We start from the raw sequence: 21,351 nt of genomic DNA, 5'->3' as shown, positions 1-21,351 counted from the left end.
GCCCTTTGTCAGATGGATACATTGCAAAAATTATCTCCCATTCTGTAGGTTGCCTGTTCACTCTGATGGTAGTTTCTTTTGCTGTGCAGAAGCTCTTCAGTTTAATTAGATCCCATTTGTCAATTTTGACTTTTGTTGCCATTGCTTTTGGTGTTTTAGTCATGAAGTCTTTGCCCATGCCTATGTCCTGAATGTTATTGCCTAGGTTTTCTAATTGGGTTTTTATGATTTTAGGTCTTACATTTAAGTCTTTAATCCATCTTCAGTTAATTTTTGTGTAAGGGGTATTCAGTTTCAGCTTTCTACATATAGCTAGCCAGTTTTCCCAGCACCATTTATTAAATAGGGAATCCTTTCCCCATTTCTTGTTTTTGTCAGGTTTGTCAAAGATCAGATGGTTGTGGATGTGTGGTGTTATTTCTCAGGCCTCTGTTCTGTTCCACTGATCTGTGTATCTGTTTTGGTACCAGTAGCATGCTGTTTTGGTTACTGTAGCCTTGTAGTATAGTTTGAAGTCAGGTAGCATGATGCCTCCAGCTTTGTTCTTTTGGCTTAGGATTGTCTTGGCTCTGTGGGTTCTTTTTTGGTTCCATATGAAATTTAAAGTAGTTTTTTCCAATTCTGTGAAGAAAGTCAGTGGTAGCTTGATGGGGATAGCATTGAATCTATAAATTAACTTGGGCAGTATCGCCATTTTTATGATATTGATTCTTACTATCCATGAGCATGAAATATTCTTCCATTTGTTTGTGTCCTCTTTTTTTTTTTTTTTTGAGACAGAGACTCACTCTAGCTGGGACTATAGGCGCCCCCACCTCACCCGGCTAATTTTTTGTATATTTAGTAGAGATGGGGTTTCACCGTGTTAGCCAGGTCTTGATCTCCCGACCTCGTGATCCGCCCTCCTCGGCCTCCGAATGTGTCCTCTTTTATTTCATTAAGCAGTGGTTTTTAGTTCTCCTTGAAGAAGTCCTTCACATCCCTTTAAGTTGTATTTCTAGGTATTTTATTCTCTTTTTAGTAATTGTGAGTGGGAGTTCACTCATGATTTGGCTCTCTGTCTGTTAATGGTGTATAGAAATGCTTGTGATTTTTGCACATTCATTTTGTATCCTGAGGCTGTGCTGAAGTTGTTTATCAGCTTAAGGAAATTTTGGTTTGAGACGATGCGGTTTTCTAAATATACAGTCATGTCATCTGCAAACAGAGACAATTTGACTTCCTCTTTTCCTACTTGAATACCCTTTATTTCTTTCTCTTGCCTGATTGCCCTGGCCAGAGCTTCCAATACTGTGTTGAATAGGAGTGATGAGAGAGGGCATCCTTGTATAGTGACACTTTCTTTATAATCTGATGTGAGTTCTTCCACTTCTTTTGGCAGTTTTTATACCGTTAGTTACTTGCGGTATATTGTCTATGTACTTAGTTCACCTTTAATGTTAGTTTCCCCACTCTAACAAAATTTTTAAGGTCGCTAATGTAAGGTCTGTGTCTTTTAAGGTAGTGAGTAGTGGAAAGAGCATGAGTCAGTAGATCTATGTGTTCTGGGCTTCACTATTTTAGTAGCTAGTTGAAAGAATGACAAGTACATCTGTTTCATCTCCTATCAAAAACCTCATGAAATGACAGAAAACATGTCAACTAAAGAATAAAGTTATTAACAATGCTACCGAAGAAAGGAGAGGACAGTTGCAGATGTAGGAACAGTTTGTGGGAGACTCTTAAAGAGTCCTGTCCTCTGTAGTTTGGGAACAAGTGGAGATAGACATAGGAGAAAGGCAACGAAGATCAAAATGGTAGCTCTATTATGCTTAGGTTTGTGAGAAGACTCTGCCTGACTCTCTCCCAAATCTTTTAGCTCCCAAAAATTCAGGTCTGTCTTGTGAAAACAAAAAAAGAAAAGAAAAGATTATACCCTCTTGGCAGGAGGTACAGCATATACCAGAGCAAGAGACTGAACTACATATATATAGTTCTTTAAAAAAAAAACAAAAACAAAAAAAACCATCAATCAGATAAATCATACCTTCTTCCCTGGGAAGCAGTGAGAAACAGGACCAAAAGAATCCAAGAGGACTACACGACTGAAGTTCCTCCTCAAAAATAGGAGGAATCTCCCCAACAAGATACTGAGGTTAGAATGAGCCCCTGAGGCAATAGCATGAATACTATGGGCATTCCTTTTTGGAATCCTCTCCTGTGCCCGTGCCCAGTAGTAGGCCTCAGTAGGGTTTGCATATATACTAAAATATTGAGGGTAGATTATGCAGCTGCTAAGCCCCCAGGAAGGGAATGATTCCCTATCCAGTTAACATACTTGGTGTATCTCACCCAGTAGAGCAGCCTTTCCTTTCCCATAGTCACTAGAGGTTGGCTATGGTAAATAGAAACAGCATTCATGGGCAAGAAAATGGGATAAACATAAACAAGAAAATAGGAAAATACAGGATATTCAACAATTCTGAAACATTTGAAATCAGTAATCTCTGAAACGTTTGAAAATAGCAGTACGAATCAGCTTTTATAAGTATAAACTAGAAATGCTCTCTAGCTGATTGAGTAGAAAAGGAGCTTGGTGAAAGATAATTGGAATGAATTGAATTGAGAGTCCAGAGATAAACTCTTACATTAATTGATCTTTGGCAAGTCTGGCAAAACAATTCAATGAGGGAAAGAACAGCCTTTTCACAAGTGGTGATGGAATGACTAGATAGCCACATGAAGGAAGCTGAACTTCTTCCTTATACAGGCATACTTTAAATATATTGCAGATTGGGTTCCAGACCGCCACAATAAAGTGAGTATCACAATAAAGCAAGTCATACAAATTTTTCGGTTTACCAGTGCATATGAAAGTCATGTTTACACTATTATGTCTAAAAAATGTACATAGCTTAATTTAAAAATACTTGATTTCTATCTGGGCACGGTGGCTCATGCCTGTAATCTCAGCACTTTGGGAGCCTGAGGCAGATAGATCACCTAAGGTCGAGAGTTCAAGACCAGCCTGGCCAACATGGGAAACCCCTGTCTGCTAAAAATACAAAAATTAGCTGGGTGTGTTGGCGCACATCTGTAGTCCCAGCTACTCAGGAGGCTGAGGCAGGAGAATCGCTTGAATCCAGGAGGAGGAGGAGGTTACAGTAAGCCAAGATCGTGCCCACTGCACTCCAGCCTGGACAACAGAGCAAGAATCCATCTCAATAAACAAACAAACTTGATTGCTAAAAAATGCTAATGATCATCTAAACCTTCAGTGAGTCATAATCTTTTTGCTCGTGCCTCAAGGTTGATGGCTGCTGACTGATGACAGCCATGGTTGCTGAAGGTTGGGGTAGCTGTGGCAATTTCTCAAGACAACAGTGTTCAATTGTTCTGTTTTCTTTTGTTGCCTGTGCTTTGGATGTCCTGTATAAGAATCCATGGCCAAATCTGAGGTCGTTATGATTTTCTCATGTTTTCTTTTAAGAATTTTATAGAATTATCCATTAAATTTAGCTCTTTGACTCAAATGTATCAATTTGAGTATGGGTAAGGATTAAAGACACATAGGTTTGTTTCTGGATTCTCAATTCTATTCCACTTGTCTGTATGTCTGTCTTTGAGACTACCGCACTGTCTTGATTACCAGCTTCCTTTAAAGTAAGTTTTAAAATTGGAACATGTGAGTCGTCCAACTTTATTGTACCTTTTCAAGATTTTTTTTGACTCTTTGGGTCCCTTGCAATTCCATATGAATTTTAAAGTCAGCTTGATAATTTCTACAAAGAAGCCAGCTCACCTTCTGATAGGGATTGTGTTAAAGCTGTAGATAAATTTGGGGAGCATTTCCATTAAATCTTCCAATCCATGAAGAATGGGGATTTTTTCCATCTATTTAGATCTATTTATTTATTTCAACAATGTTTTATAGTTTTCAGAGTATAGTAAGTTTTTTGCTTCTTTTGTTAAGTTTATTTGTATTCTTTTTGACAGTATTTTAAATGGAATTGTTTTCTTTCATCTGTGGATTCTTTATTACACATTATAGAAATGTAGTTTATTTTTGTGTATTGATTTTGTATCCTGCAACCTCACTGAACTTGATTAGTTCCAGTAGTTTTTTAGTTGTTTCCTTAGTTTTTTTCTATACTCAAGATCATATCTAATAGAGATAATTTTACTTCTTCCTTTCCAATCTGAGTGTCTTCTATTGTTTTTCTTGCCCAGTTGCCCTGGTTAGAACCTCTAAGACAATGTTGAATAGAAGTGACAATAGCAGGCCGGGCATGGTGGCTCACACCTGTAATCCCAGCACTTTGGGAAGCCAAGGCTGGCAGATCACCAGATCAAGAAATTGAGACCATCCTGGCCAACATGGTGAAACCCCATCTCTGCTGAAAATACAAAAATTAGCTGGATACACCAGCTACTTGGGAGGCTGAGGCAGGAGAATCACTTGAACCTGGGAGATGGAGGTTGCAGTGAGCCGAGATTGTGCCACTGGCAATTGTGTCACCACTCCAGTCTGGCAACAGAGCGAGACTCCGTCTCAAAAAAAAAAAAAAAAAAAAAAAGTAACAATAGCAGACAGCCTTGTCTGGTTTCTGATTTTGGCCAACAGGAAAAGAGTCTAGTCTTTCACCATTAAGTATCATATTAGATGTGGGATGTTTATACATGATGACCTTTTATTAGATTGAGGAAGTTCCCTTCTATTCCTAATTTGGTGAGTGTTTTTATCATGAAAAGGTATTGGATTTTGTCAGATGCTTTTACAGCATCTATTGAGATGAACATGTGGCTTTTGCCTTTTATTCTGTTGATGTATTACATTAGTTACTTTTTGGATGATAGATATATTTGCATTCCTGGGATAAATCCCAGTTGACCATGCTTTATAGTTATGTTTGTATGTTGCTGGGTTCAGTTTACTAACATTTTGTTGATGATTATGTCCATATTCATCAGCATATTGGTCTTAGTGTTCTTGTGTGTTTTTTGTTTGTTTGTTTGTTTTTGTCTAGATTTGATATCAGGGTAATACTGCCTTCATAGAAAGTTTGGGAATGCTCCTTCTGTTTTTTGGAAGAGTTTTTAAAGATTTGATATTATTCTTTAAATGTTTGATAGAATTCTCCAGTGAAGCCACCTGGGCCTGGGCTTTTCTTTTTGGGTAGTTTTATGATTACTGATTGTCTCTCTCAGCTATAGGTCTATTGACATTGTCTTCTTGAGTATTTGGGTAGTTACTGTCTTTCTAAGAATTTGTCTATTTCATCTAAGTTACATAGTTGTTTTTGTTGTTATTTTTGAGATGGAGTCTGCATGATCTCAGCTCACAGCAACCTCCACCTCCCGGGTTCAAGCAATTCTTCTGCCTCAGCCTCCTGAGTAGCTGGGACTACAGGTGCGCACCACCATGCCCGGCTCATTTTTGTATTTTTAGTAGAGACGGGGTTTCACCATGTTGGCCAGGCTGGTCTCGAACTCCTGACCTCAGGTGATCCACCCATCTTGGCCTCCCAAAGTGCTGGGATTACAGGTGTGAGCCACTGTTCCTGCCCTAAGTTATCTAATTATTGACATACTGTTGTTTATAGTATTCCTTTATAGTGTTTTATTTCTGTAAAGTGGGTAGTAATGTCACTTCTTTTGTTTCAGATTCTAGTAATTTCTTTTCCTTGGTCAATCTAACTAAAAGTTTATTAGTTAATCTAATAATAAGCCTTTAAATTAAATCTATTAAATCAACCTTTAGTATAAAAACATAATTATGTAATTAACTTAGTTGAAGTTGACAAATTCTTAGGAAGAATTCTTAGGAAGAAATGTTTATTTAGTTGATCTTTTCAGAGAATAAGCTTTTGGTTTTATTGGTGGTTCTATCTCATACTGCTATCCTCATACTAATATATATAGATACTTAGCTTTAAATTAGATTTTCACAATTGAACTTTTAAAGATTTATCAAGTATTTGGAAATGTTATCTGAGCATGTTATTTGTTTGATCAGATTCTCACATGCTTAACACTGGAAATGATTTGAAAGAAAATGTCAAAAGTGATTCAGTGCTGCTGACCAGTGGAAAGTATGATCTGAAGAAACAACGCAGTGTCACTCAAGCCACTCAGACAAGCCCAGAGGTTCCTTGGCCTTCTCAGTCAGCTAACTTTCCTGAGTTCTCCTTTGACTTCACTAGGGAACAGGTAATGGGAAACCTAATTCAGATTCAGCTTCAGCAATTAAATAACTAAGTATTAAGATACTAATAGTTAAAACATTGTTTACTTATTTTATTAAAATGTACCGAGTGCTTGTTATTGTGCTCAGGTGCTTTGCTAGGTGCTATGGTTAGAGTGTTGGGCAAAATAAAGAAAAAATTAATACCTTCTGCCTTCCTCCAGTGCTCTCAGTATTTTTGTGATTTTTCCTTGTAGATTCTTTTTTATTTGAAAAAAAATTATATTCAAGTATACATACTATATAATTTTACTTGTTTAACAAAATTTTTTCATATTGCTGTATTTGCTTAATTTTTTTTAATGGCTGAGTAATATGGTTTTGGGTGTGCTATCATTTCTGAAACTTCCTATAAACATTTATTAACATTCAAGTTGCTTCTGATTTTTCTTTTTTTTTTTTTGCCATTATAAAGAAACAAAATGTTCAGCAGAGTTTTAATCTGTATGATGGAACCATAGAATGAGTTAATGCATCTGTTCAGTGAGGATTTATTCAATGCCAGTTCTGAGCTAGGGATATAGAATTGAGCAGTGGATGATCCCTGACTATTGAAGAACTCAAAGTCTAGTGGGACGAGAGTGTTCAGTTGGTAGTCACAACATACTGTGTCAGATGCTATACTACAGTTGAAGAGAAGTATAGGAAACTACCTCACTTGGTCTATAAGGCAAGAATTCTTAAGCTAGATCTAGAAGAAGTTTGAGAACTATTTGAAATTAACTGCATATATTTTAATGTATCTATGTAATGCAGAAAGTTCTTAGTTTTATCATATCCCCATACTTAGGAATGGCTATATTTGCTCCAATATATTTGCTCTAATATAGCCATTCCTAATTATGAGGGAATGGCTCTAAGAGGATAAAATACTTGAACTAAGTCTTAAAAGGGTGGTGGGGGAAACGTATTGGCCATCTAGATGAAAATGTCTGGCCAGGCGCGGTTACTCACGCCTGTAATTCTAGCACTTTGGGAGGCCAAGGCGGGCAGATCACCTGAGGTTGAGAGTTCGAGACCAGCTTGACCAACATGGAGAAACTCTGTCTCTACTAAAAATACGAATATTAGCCGGGCATGGTGGCGCATGCCTGTAATCCCAGCTACTCAGGAAGCTGAGGCAGGAGAATCACTTGAACCCAGGAGGCAGAGGCTGCAGTGAGCTGAGATTGCGCCATTGTACTCCAGCCTGAGCAACAAGAGTGAAACTCCACCTCAAAAAAAAAAAAAAAAAGAAAATGTCTCATGACACATTCAGAATTTGAGTCTGGAGCTCAGGAGAGAAATTTGTGCTAGGTGAGTCTGTTTATGATAGGTGGAGCCATGAGAGATAAGATCATCCAAGAAAGTGACTCAGGACAAGAGAAGACGACTGAGCAATGGAACTAACAGAATGTCAAATTTTAAGACTTCTTAAAAGGTAGAAGAAAAGATGAAAAGGGCATACATAGGTTGAAGGGGATATATGAAATAGTTGTGGCATAAAAGCCAAAAAAGGAGAGAGGCTGAGAAAGTAGGGTTCTAAATGTCTGAATGTCTAGAGCCATAGTGAGGTCCAGGAAAATTCATATGAAATGAAGTCACTATTAGACTTGGAAATTAGGAGTTAGTGTTTTGTATTGCTGGGTCAAAACATGGGAACATTTTTTAAGTGCTTGATGTATATTTCCAAATATTGTCTCAAAGCAATTTTCAGCTTAAGTGCACTCTTACCAGCATTGGGCATTTTTACCATCCCAAGTGTCACGCCTTTGGATACTATATAAATAGTCTGTATTTCCTGAAATGAGTAAATTATCTTATTCCCCCCCTCCCCTCCATTTATCATTTCAGCTCATGGAAGAGAATGAATCTCTTAAACAGGAACTGGCTAAAGCTAAAATGGCTCTTGCAGAGGCTCACTTGGAAAAAGATGCTCTTCTTCATCATATAAAGAAGATGACAGTTGAATAGCAGGAGTGGCAGTCAAAACTGAAATTATAGCTCTGGAGTAGGAAGGTTATATTTATAATGTGGATGTTACCAGTTAGGGGAAGAGTTTTATTTTCATGAAAAGACAATAAAGCAAAATGGAATGTGATGAAGTGATGGCTATTTCAAAGCCAGTTTAGAAAGTATTAGGTACGGGCATTACAATCTTTTGGTTGTTTTGTGTTTTGGGGCTTAGCCCTCTTTTAAACTGTTGTGATCTAGGGAAGTCAACACATAGTGTAAAATAATTACATGTCTATTGAAAAGAAGATGTCATTTCCTAATTTTGATATCTCATTGTAGGCATTTTTTTTTAAATGAAAAAGGAAAACCTCTTGTGTTCACACAGATTGCTGAATTGGTTTCTCAATATTTGTTAATAATTTACTATTATTTACAAAGATTCAAATGCTTTTATGACTAATGTAAAATGAAAAGAGGCTTACATTTTAAATGTTATTAAAATTATGTACTTATATCTATAATTTAATTACTGTAAAAAGTCCAATCAGATTAATAAATTATATAATTAATAGGTTTGGAAAATCATCAGCCTACTGAACTTATAAAATATCTTGAAAATGTGAAAAAAAAATCATTTTAAATAATGGGTACATTGTATAAGTGGAATAATTTTCAACAAAAAGATGGTACAAATGTAAAAGTAAAAAGCACAAACTGTACAAAAGCAAAATGTTAGAGTATATGACCAAGTGATTTAAAAAGCATTACTTGTACATTCCTTTAAACATTTGTTGTTAGAAGTAAAATAGTAATTTATCCTGCTAAATTTGGCACCATTTGTAACTATAAAAATTTTGATTAATACTATTTATATTAATTTCTTTACCTTCATTTTTCTCTTTAAGAAGTTGATTGTTTTTGGAAAATTTTTTTTCCTTGCACATAAGACAATTTCATACCATTCTTACAGTATCATATTAGGTGGGTGTTTGCACATACTGAATTTATAAAGCTAGTTTTGATTAAAGCTCTATGTGAGATATATATATACACATACACAATCTTCTATAATAAGAGTCATTGGTGAATTTTGAATTCTATTTTGTTAGGAATTAAGGTTGAAATCAACATGAAAGAAAATCATGCATTATAAAATAAAAGTACATGAGTGTTAAGAAACAGACTTTTAAAGATTTAAAATATATTTCTGATAGAATTAAGCTAAGTGGTGTCTATTTTAAAATTCACATTCTTAAACATAAATCTCTCCAAGATAAAAAATGAAATAGCTGGACTACTCTTTCTTTAAGATACTTGAAAATTTTAAACCACGTTGCGACACTTTATGGTGCTTTGCGTATTTGGCATGACATACATAGTGGTCCTTGTATGTAAGTGCTTGGGAGAAAATACATATTTCATTTACATTAAATTTTGGAGTGATTTAGGGCTTTATTGAAAACAATACCGGCCTTTCCTCCCCCCACCCCAAACATCCATTTTCATTTACATTATTTAAAATATACAGGCACTGTTTTGGGTACTAAGGATACAGCCAAGAACAAATTGATAATAGTTTACCTCAGAGTATTAAAAAAATCATAATAAGTCATGTTAATCTAAAACTGATAGCCTTAGATTAAATGTGCAGAGGTCTAATTAAAGATTTAAAATGTATAGCGTTATTTCCTTAGAAGAAAACATTTGATTTTTAAGTATACATTTGGCAAAAACAGTCTGTTATGGAAAAGAAAGATTGATGGGACATAAACTTCTTCAGAGCTAACATTGTTTCTCTAGATTCATCTATATAAATTTAAATTTTTCTATGTTTTTCTTTTTTTGTGTGTGATGAAATTTCGCTCTCGTTGCCCAGGCTGGAGTATAATGGCACGATCTCAGCTCACCGCAACCTCCGCCTTATGGGTTCAAATGATTCTCCTGTCTCAACCTCCTGAGTAACTGGGATTACAGGCGCCTGCCACTACGCCCAGCTGATTTTTGGTATTTTTAGTAGAGACGGGGTTTCACCACATTGGCCAGGCTGGTCTTGAACTCCTAATCCCCGGTGATCCACCCACCTCGGCCTCCCAAAGTGCTGGGATTACAGGTGTGAGCCACTGTACCTGGCCTCTATCGTATATTATAATTGCTTATTGTTATTGAAGCTGAATGTTTTACTTACTACTTTTAAATTTATTTGATCTTCCCAAGGAAATCATACAAACCGTAGATATTATGATAATCTGAGCATTCTATGTGCTTAGTTTGATTTTTTTACTTATAAAGAATACTATTTTTATAGATGTTTAAAATTCATAAAACACTGTATTCTGAGAGGTAGGTATTATTCAAATGTTAGAAGTTTTTTTAAAAAAATACCCTAAGGCTTAGAAAGTACAAATGACTGAAATCACAATTAGTAATCTGGTCTTTGGACTTAAAGCCTAGTTATATGCTTTTATTATGGTGTAGTCATTAATTCACACATTTTCCCTTATCTTTTTTATCTTTTAAAGATGACCATAAAACTTTAAATTGTATGTGTACGTCTATGTATGAGGTATATGTTACCGTGTTTGTGTCATTAAAACTACCTAAAAGATAAGATGATTTTTGTTTAAGTGAACCCCAAACTATTTAGCAGTGTGAGAAATACAGGAAAACCTGACAATTGACTTACCAGGGTTGCCCTTTTTTTAAGTTACCATAATTTAGATACAAAGTTGTCATGTCCTGAAATTTAAAAAAGAAATCTCTAGCTGAGAGATGTTAGTAGTCATGAGATGAAAATGGTAATTGTGCTTTGCTTTTTATTTTTATTTTTTGTTTACTTTTGAGTTTTTTGGAGTTTTTTCCTATATTTTTAATTGAGAAGTAAAACGTATATATTTATGGTGTACAACATGATGTCGCGATACATGTATACATTATGGAATGGCTAAATCAAGCTGTGTAACATGTTACCTCAAACTTTTTTTGAAGCGAGAACACTTAAAATTTTGTAACAATTTTCAAGTATACAACATATTGTTATTAACTATAATCAAGTGATGTACAGTAGATCTCCTGAACTTATATTCACTAAATGCAATTTCATGTTCTTTTACAAACATATCCCCATTTCCGCATCCCGCAGCCTCTGATAACCAGAATTTTACTCTCCACCCCACGCAATTGACTTCTTGCACTCCATAAGTGAGATCAGGTAGCATTTGGCATGTCTTTCTGTGCCTGGCTTGTTTCACTTAACACAGTGGTCCCCCATGTAGCTGGGACCACAGGTGTGTGCCACTACACCCAGGTTTATCCATGTTGTCAGAAATGACAGGATTTCCTTTTTTATTTTTTTTAAGTTGAATGGTATTCTCTTGTGTATATTTTCCACATTTGCTTTATCCATTCATCCATTGATGGACAATTAAATTGATTCTGTATCTTGGCTATTGAGTAACGCTGCAGTGAACGTGGGATTGCAGATGTCTCTTCCACATACTGATTTCATTTCCTTTGAACATATATGAAATAGTGGGATTGGTGGCTCATATGGTAGTTACATTTTTTAAATGTTTTGAGGACCCTCCACACTGTTTTCCATAATGTCTATAATTACATTGCCACCAACAGTGTACAGAGCTTTTCTTTCCTTTTCTCTGCATCCTCTCCAACACTTCTCTTTGGTCTTTTTGATAATAGTCATTCTAACAAGTATGATTACAGTAGCTTTGTAGTAGGTTTTCTGTGCTGTGCTTTTAAATTTCATGTATGTAAAAAAAAAATTGGGTATTTTGAATGTTTTTCTTTTCTTACCTTATCCTAGAACTTGAGGCTGGTCACGGTGGCTCATCCCTGTAATTTCAGCACTTTGGGAGGCCAAGTTGGGCAGATCACTTGAGGTCAGGAGTTCGAGACCAGCCTGGCCAACATGGTGAAACCCCGTTTCTACTAAAAATACAAAAATTAGCCAGATGCCGTAGCGCACGCCTGTAGTCCCAGCCAATCAGTAGGCTGAGGCACAAGAATTGCTTGAACCCAGGAGGCCGAGGCTGCCGTGAGCCAAGATCGTGCCACTGCCCTCTAACCTGGGCAACACAAAAAAAAGAACTTGGAAATGCCCCCATATATACTAGTTGTGGTGAAGCATTATTTCGAGTTAAGTCGTATAAGAATGACTGCATGACCAAAGGCAAATATATGTGGAAGAAACTCACCAGGAATTCTTCTGTGGGTTTTTATTCAATACATGTCAGTAGGGGAGTTATACCCCCTTTTTAACAAGTTTGTGTTAACCTACAGTCTAATCGAGGCATCTTATCCCAGTGAATGCCACCGCCATTCCCCCTGTTCCCAAACTGGTAACATGGAAATCATCTTAAGACATCTTCCTCTCCCTATCACTTCTTCATCAAGTCCTGTCATTTTTACCTTATAAACATCTCTCAAATGTGTCTACTTCACTTCTTACCACTCCCTAATCTAAGCTACCATCAGCACCTTTTGTATGCATAACTGCTGTTGTCTCCTAACTCTTCTTCTTGCAGCGACTCTGGCCCTCCCTGTATTGACTCTACTGCAGGCAGAATTCTTCTTTTTATTCAAAGTTGAATTTTAATCCAGACAACCCACCTACCTACCCCCACTTGCACCCCTAGCTTAAAACACTTGAGTGGCTTTTTATTGTCCTTAATGATGGAAATATTTTATGTGACCAAATATATTTGACATATGAGGTCAGATATATTAGGGCCACTATCTAAAGCATAGTTCCAAGCATTAAAATAGTTACTGTCTCAGAATAAAACAGTGGCTGGCACATCACCTAAAAAACACTCAATAGAGGTTACCTATTCTTGTTGCCACTTAGCCTCATATGTACCATGTTTTACTCAATACCTTCATTGTCCTTTAAGTATTTGGAATGAGAATTACAGTGCTTCATCCAGCATAAGACTTTTGTTCATGCTGTTTCTTTGGCCTGAAATATCTATCCCTTCCCATTGCCTAATTAATTCCTATTTGTCTTTCAGATCTTAGTTCATCACTTCCTCAGGGAAACATTCCCTAATTTCTGTCACAGAGTAAGACCCGCTGTTATACATCTCACCTGACCACATACCTCTACTTAGCATTTAACACGTGTAATTTTGTATGTATTGGTTTAATGTCAGAACCACTAGATTGTAAACTCCATGAGGACAGGAATTTTGTTTCTGTCATTGTCATTGTTCAATTTTGTATTCTTTATGCCTCATACAGTGCCTGGCACATAGTAGGTGCTCAATAACTTTATTGAAAGAATAAAATGGATGAGGTGTCAAGGATGTTTTTCAGATATCAAATTCTTCCTTTCAGTTTGATTGAAGGGAGATGGAACACAGAAAACTAGTTGCTGTTAATTATTAAAAGGGGGGCCAACTTCTTGAATCCAAAGGAAAAAAAAGATGGGAGGGTGGAGTGGGAATATTTGCCATACTGTGGGCTTCTGGATTTTGAATATGTCAACTTATAGTTGATTTATCACAAAACAAAATTAGCCTATCACTTCATGGTACTACAATGTCAGAATGTCATCTGGCTTTGTAACATATGATGTTGTGGCTGTTGAGATCTGCCAATATTCTCAGCTAAACAGATGGAAATAAGTCCAAAAGAGTAGTGGGTGAAGCAGTTTCTCCTTGAGAAATTGACTAATACTCAGAATTAATTTCAGTTGTGCCTAATTCCTTGAGGTGTAAACAATCTCCTTTTAGTCTGTACTTTGAAGTGCTATAGAAAGTAAATTTTGAGCTATGTTTCAATTTTCGTTTTAGAATATATAAAATACCAAAAGGTAGAGATACACAGTATATAGAAACAATAAAGCAGTAGTGTTTTTAAAATACAAATTTCATTAAATTATAATACTTGATTTTTTTGGGGGGAGGGGAGACAGGATCTTGCCCTGTCACCCAGGCTGGAGTGTAGTGGCACAGTTATAACTCACTGTAGCTTCCAGCTTCTAGCTCAAGCAATCCGCCCCTGTCAGCCTCCCATGTAGCTGGGACTACAGGTGTGTGCCACCACACCAAGCTAATTTTTTTTTTTTTTTTTTTTTTGTAGAGGTGGTGGTTCCCCCCATTGCCCCAATTAGCCCTGACCCCCTACCTTCTTGAATTTTGGGTCTTGAGCCACTTTGCCAACCCACTACTTGGTTCCTTTTTTTTTTTTTTTTTTTTTTTTTTAAGGTGGAGTTTTGCTCTGTCACTGAGGCTGGAGTACAATGGCACAATCTCGACTAACTGCAACCTTCACCTCTCAGGTTCAAGCAATTCTCCTGCCTCAGCCTCCCGAGTAGTTGGGACTACAGGTGCACGCCACCATACCCGGCTCTTTTTTTTTTTTTTTTCCTGTATTTTTAGGAGAGACAGGGTTTCACCATGTTGGCCAGGCTGGTTTTGAACTCCTGACCTCAGGTGATCTGCCTGCCTCAGCCTCCCAAAGTACTAGGATTACAGGCATGAGCCACCACTCCCAACCACTTAATACATTTTTAATTTTTGGGTTCTTAAGGTGGCCTTTTTTGAGGTGTAAAAAATGAAAGTAGCATGAAACAATGTAAGCATGATGATTTTTTATAAACCATTAGATATTAGATAATTGTAAGATTTAAAGACATTCATGTGAATGTTAAAATACTGAAATTTAGCATACATGTTGTCAACAGTATTGTTACGACCTTAGCAGGTTTGAGAATTTGAAACCTTTTGGGGAAGCATATTAAAAAATACAAACTCAATGTTTTTCCTGCTCTATATATAGTATTATAAATTATGTGCAATAAATTTTTGGTCCCAGAAAAAACACATCACTTAATAAAGAGTAATCTGGATTTTTTTTAAATTCCGAAATCATTTAGATGGAAAGGTAATATTATATAACTTATAAGTTAGTTTTTATTTTCAACATGCTGTCATTAACAAAAATATTTACAAACTATACTATTTGAATGGTAAGTGAAATTTCTTGTGTTATTTAAAAATTTATTGGTTAATTTATTGACCCAGTTGACTGACTTGCATTTCTCATATTCTTAATTCTTCATTGTGTTTAGGAATACTTGAGCATTATGAAAGATAGGAAAGTATATAGCGAAGTGATTAACTGTTCTTGCAACCATTCAGCAGAAGCATTTTGATTTATGTGACAAGAACTCAAATACTAACTCAAAATGTTATCAAGAATGATAATTTTTTTGAAGAAAAATAGACACGTGAATAAATATTTAAGAAAAAGATGGCCAGGCACGGTGGTTCACACCTGTAATCCCAGTATTTTGGGCGGCTGAGGCGGTTGGATCACTTGAGGTCAGGAGTTTGTGACCATCCTGGCCAACATGGTGAAACCCTGCCTGTACTAAAAATACAAAAATTAGCCGGTCGTGGTGGTGCGCACCTGTAGCCCCAGCTACTTGGGAGGTTGAGGCAGGAGAATTGCTTGAACCCGGGAGGCAGAGGCTGCAGTGAGCCAAGGTCGCACCACTGCACTCCAGTCTGGGCGACCAAGCAAGACTCCACCTTAAAAAAAAAAAGAAAGAGGCCGGGCGCGGTGGCTCAAGCCTGTAATCCCAGCACTTTGGGAGGCCGAGACGGGCGGATCACGAGGTCAGGAGATCGAGACCATCCTGGCTAACACGGTGAAACCCCGTCTCTACTAAGAAATACAAAAAATAGCCGGGCGAGGTGGCAGCGCCTGTAGTCCCAGCTACTCGGGAGGCTGAGGCCGGAGAATGGCGTGAACCCGGGAGGCGGAGCTTGCAGTGAGCTGAGATCCGGCCACTGCACTCCAGCCTGGGCGACAGCGCGAGACTCCGTCTCAAAAAAAAAAAAAAAAAAAAAAAAAAAAGAAAGAAAAGGGAAAAAATCAGAAGTATCTAGGCCAGCATGGTGGCTCACACCTGTAATCCCAGCGCTTTAGGAGGTCGAATGGGTGGACCATTTGAGGTGAGGAGTTGGAGACCAGTCTGGCCAACATGGTGAAACCCTGTCTCTATTAAAAATACAAAAAAATGAGCTGGGCGTGGTGGCACGCACCTGTAATCCCAGCTACTTGGGAGGCTGAGGCATGAGAATCGCTTGAACCTGGGAGGCAGAAGTTGCAGTGAACCTAGATCATGTCACTGCACTCTAGCCTAGGTGACTGAGACCTTGTCTCAAAAAAAAAAAAAAAAAAAATCACTGAAGAATATGGGTAAAATAAATGTATAGGAATATGATGAAAGTCCATCCTTCACAATATTTAAAATCACTCCAAGGCCGGGCTCGGTGGCTCACGCCTGTAATCCCAGCACTTTGGGAGGCTTAGGCGGGCGAATCACCTGAGGTCAGGAGTTTGAGACCTACCTGGTCAACATGGTGAAACCCTGCCTCTACAAAAAATACAAAAATTAGCTGAATGTGGTGGTGAGGGACCTGTAATCCCAGCTACTCAGGAGGCTGAGGCAGGAGAATTAGTTGAACCTGGGAGGTGGAGGTTGCAGTAAGCCAAGATCACGCCGTTGCACTCCAGCCTGGGTGACAGCAGGATTCCATCTCAAAAAACAGAAACACTCCAACTAAAATAGATACACAGTATAACCAGAGCAGGGGATTTTGAAAATTATATTGAACAAGTCAAGTATAAGGAAATATGTTGAACAAAATTCCAATAATTAAGCACTTGTGAAAGATCTATAATAATTCACTTGGCATGTGTGTCATTTGAATTAAAACCTAAAGCATGTTGGTTGTGGTGGCTCACACCCAATATTCCAGCACTTTGGGAGGCTGAGACAGGAGGATTGCTTGAGCCCAGGAGTTTGCACCCAGCCTGGGCAACATAGACCTTGTCTTTACCAAAAATTTTAAAAATTAGCTGGGCATGGTGGCACAGGCCTGCAGTCCTAGCTACTCAGGAGGCTGAGGCAGAAGGATCGCTTGAGCCCAGGTGTTCAAGGCTGCACTGAGCTATGATTGTACCACTGCACACCAGCCTAGGCAACAGTGAGACCCTGTCTCTGGAAAACAACAACAACAACAACAACAACAAAACCCTAAAGCAAATAAATTGGCACATACAGAAATTCTTCAATTTAATGTAAAATAAATGGCACAAGCAATCCAATTTTTCATTAAGTGATATACCCACAAGGGTATGTCTATTGGAATCTTATGGTTCCAATTTGACATGAAAAGTGAGTCTGGACTCTCACTGCTATCATTATACCAATAATGTTGGGGCAATTTAGTGTTTATTTGAATTCAGTATAGTTGCTTTATAATTTATCATAATTGGCATAGCTATGATAGCCATATTTGTTGCTTTTTTCCACTAGTTTATTTTTACTCCATTTCTTGCAGTTGAACAACAGATTTTTCAATCAAAACTTTGGAACTGTGAAGATGGAAGAGTTTTGAAGAGGGATATAGAAGGAGTAAATTAAACAACTTTTTAATATTCTATTTCTATAAATTTCCAGAATTTAAAAATTCCTGATTATAATATCTAAAAACATGCTAAGGCTAAGTATATCTTTATTTTAAATGTTAAGTTTTTCCTAGCACAGATATTTGAGAATTATTATATTCATATATGTAATCCTTTTCTATAAATCTTATTGGGGGCCCAGTTAGTATTTGCAATTTTTATGTATATCAATAATTCTACGCCCTCTTTTTTTTTTTTTTTTTTGTGCCTTCAAGAAACAATTGAGTTTCTTGTTAGTTCTCTTTACTGAGTATCCTTCAATTTTGATTTTCTGGGGTAGTTCCATAAATATGTGCGGAGGCTATTATAGTGCCACCAATTTTGGAGATTGAAGCATGAATAATATATACACGGGTGATTTTATATTTACAATCATCCCTCCATGTCTATGGGAGATTTGTTCTGGGGTCCCCTTGGATACCAAAATCCAAGCATCTTCAAGTCAGGGAGTTGGTTCTTTGGATCACCAGATTTCATATCCTCGTTTGGTTGTGGATATGGAACTCATGGATATGCAGGACTGACTGTATTAATTGAAAAAAAAAATTGCGTATGAGTGGACTTGTGCAGTTCAAGCCAATGTTGTGCAAGGGTGAACTGTACTCTTCCTCCCTGCTTGAACAATTATTGCAGTACATGTCATGAAGTCAAATGAAATTATGGCATCTTAAGGGTTGGAAGGAAACAGAAGTTCTGTAGCTCAGCCTCACACCAAAGCAAATCCAGAATGTTCACAATAGGGAGTCACCAAATTACAGCTGAAGTTCTTAACAAGAAAACATACTACCCCGTAAACCTTTCTGTTTTAAGTAGTTCTAGTTTGACCTTTTTTCTCCTATTAGTGAATTAATGTAGCTCCCTATTACCACACATTGGTCCTAGGTTTTTGATTCACATTACAAAAGAGCTGTTATATCTCATGCCATATCTTTTTTCTAGACTTTACATCCATAATTCTTTATTCCTCAAAAGACATGGCTTCCAAAGCCTTCACCATTATTTGCCATTTAGATGTGCCCCAATTTGCAAAAGTTCCTCTTAAAATGTGGTCACTTGCATAAGTTAGCATGCTTCTGTCTACAAGTAAAGGAAAAGCCAACTAAGTGTTACCCTATTCACATAGGGAAACATCTGGCGATGGGGTGGTTCTAGATGCTTACTGATGATGATGGACCCTAGCTCTTTCTGTCTTCCATCTCTGCTATCCTCAATGCAGGGGATTTTTATCCTCATGTTCATGGTTGCACGCAGCTTCGAGCAAAACCTCTTTAAACACAGGCACATCCAAAGGCCAGAAAAAACTCATTTTCCTTACACTTTTCCTTTTAAGTAAATCTCCTTTCTAGTAATGGCTCAGTTGACTTCCCTTTACATGTCACTGTACCTAAATGCATCACATTCCCTCCTGAACCATCTGGTTAAGATAAATCACCCTGGGCCAGGTGCGGTGGCTCACACCTGTAATCCCAACAATTTGGGAGGCCAAGGCAGGTGGATCACCTGAAGTCAGGAGTTCGAGATCAGCCTGACCAACATGGAGAAACCCCGTTTCTACTAAAAATACAAAATTAGCTGGTTGTGGTGGCGCTTGCTTGTAATCATAGCTACTTGGGAGGCTGAGGTAGAAGAATTGCTTGAACCTGGGAGGCGGATTTTGCAGTGAGCCTAGGTCGCCCCATTGTTCTCCAGCCTGGGCAACAAGAGCGAAACTCCATCTCAAAAAAAAAAAAAAAAAAGGTAAATCACCCTAAGGACTGGAGTACTGATTCTTCCTGAGTACGTGGCCACAGAGGAGAGAACCCAGTTAAAACTAGGGATCTGCCTACCAGAGGGTAGGGAAGGGGATAGATTTGAGCAGGGAATTCAGTCTGCCAATTACCAAAACTGAAAACAGGTCCTGCATAATAACATTTTGGCCAACAACAGACTCATTATAGAAAGGTGGTCCCATAAGATTATAATGGAACTGAAAAATTCCTATCACATAGTGACATCCTAGCTATCTTAACATCATAGCACAACACATTACTCATGTGTTTATGTTGATGCTGGTGTTAACCTATTGTGCTGCCAGTGGTATAAAAGTATAGCATGTCCTGCTTAGATTTCTTCCAAGCATACTTTCCTTTCTTTCCTGTTCTAAAGCCTTTTTAAATAAAATTCCATTCCTGCTCTGGAGGAAAAAAGTATAGCACAATTATGTACATAGTACTTCATAAACAACTACGTTACTGGCTTATGTATTTATTATGCTACTGTTATTTTAGAGTGTACTACTTATTAAACTTTTTTTTTTTTTTTTTTTTTTTTTTTTTGAGACAGGGGCTCATCCTGTTTGCCCCAGACCAGAGTGCAGTTGCCATGATCATGGCTCACTGTGACCTTGACTTCCTGGGCTCAAGTGATCCTCCCATGTCAGCCTCCCAAGTAGCTGGGACTACAGGTATGTGCCACTACGCCCAGCTAATTTTTGTATTTTTTGAAGAGACAGGTTTTCACCATGTTGCCCAGGCAGGTCTTGAACTCCTGGGCTCAAGCAATCTACCTGCCTCAGCCTCCCAAAGTGCCGGGATTACAGATGTGAGCTACTGTGCCTGGCCTAAACAAAAAATTCAACTGTAAGCAGCCTCAGGCAGGTCCTTCAGGAGGTATTCCTCAAGAAGGCATTGTTGTCACTGGAGCTGACAGCTCCATGATACCTTCCAGCAGGACAAGATGTGGAAGTGGAAGACAGTGATGTTGATGATCCTGACTTTGTGTATGCCAAGGCTAATACATGTGTCAGTGTCTTTGTTTCAAAAGTTTACAATTTAAACAATTTTTAAAAATAGAAAAAAAGTCTAGAAAAAGGACCTAAGGAAAGAAAATATCCTTGTATATTTGTATAATATGTGTGTTCTAAACCAAGTGCTATTACAAGAGTCAAAAAGGTATAAAGAGTTAAGTTTATAAAGTAAAAAGTTACAGTCAGCTAAGTAAAGAAGTTATAGTAAGCTGAGGTTAATTTATTATTGAAGAAAGAAATATTTTTTATAAATTTAGTGTAGCCTAAGTGTATGTTTATGAAGTCTACAGTGGTAGGCAGTAATGTCCGAGGCCTTCACATTCACCCACCACTCACTGACTCACCCAGAGCAACTTCCAGTTCTGCGAGCTCCATCCATGGTAAGTGCCCTATACAGGATACTAATTTTTTTAATCTTGTATACTATATTTTGACTATACTTATTCCATGTTTAGATACACAAATACTTACCATTGTCTTGCAATGACTACAGTATTCACCAGAGTAACATGCTGCACAGGTTTGTAGCCTAGGAGCAACAGGACTATACCATATAGCCCAGGTGTGTAGTAGGCTACACCATCTAGGTTTGTGTAAATACACTCTATGATGTTCACACAATGACAAAATCACCTAAAGACACATTTCTCAGAATGTATCCCCATTGTTAAGTGACACACGACTATACTTCTACTATGTAGTCTAACTGATAAGGAATATAATGGGGCTGTGGCATTCATTTAATGAACATGTTAAAAAACTGTTATGTGGCAGGCACTGGGCCTGGTATTGGAATACCAGCTACCTATCCCTGCTTACATGGATTCATCTAGTGGAGCAGATGGACAAATAAAAAAGTAATTTCAATACGATATGTTAAATGCCATTATAAAGTAAGTAAGTACAT

General features: G+C 37.5%; 1 protein-coding gene across 2 annotated transcripts in view; it reads left to right on the top strand.

Annotated features, from left to right (window-relative positions):
* The window catches only part of UHRF1BP1L (UHRF1 binding protein 1 like), a 111,956-nt gene extending 103,196 nt beyond the window's left edge, over window positions 1–8,760 (top strand). For both annotated transcript variants that reach the window (XM_003907010.5, XM_009181503.4), the window contains 2 exons: window positions 5,996–6,189; window positions 8,057–8,760. In XM_003907010.5, the coding sequence (XP_003907059.1) occupies window positions 5,996–6,189; window positions 8,057–8,176 (314 nt within the window). In that variant the 3' untranslated portion in view covers window positions 8,177–8,760. The remainder of the gene's footprint in view (window positions 1–5,995; window positions 6,190–8,056) is intronic.
* Window positions 8,761–21,351: the final 12,591 nt, after the last annotated feature.

Source organism: Papio anubis, chromosome 9, assembly GCF_008728515.1.
Source record: "Papio anubis isolate 15944 chromosome 9, Panubis1.0, whole genome shotgun sequence".
Classification (NCBI taxonomy): Eukaryota; Metazoa; Chordata; class Mammalia; order Primates; family Cercopithecidae; genus Papio; species Papio anubis.
The sequence above is the reverse complement of the archived record's forward strand: the minus strand, read 5'-3'. Positions and strand labels throughout refer to the sequence as shown.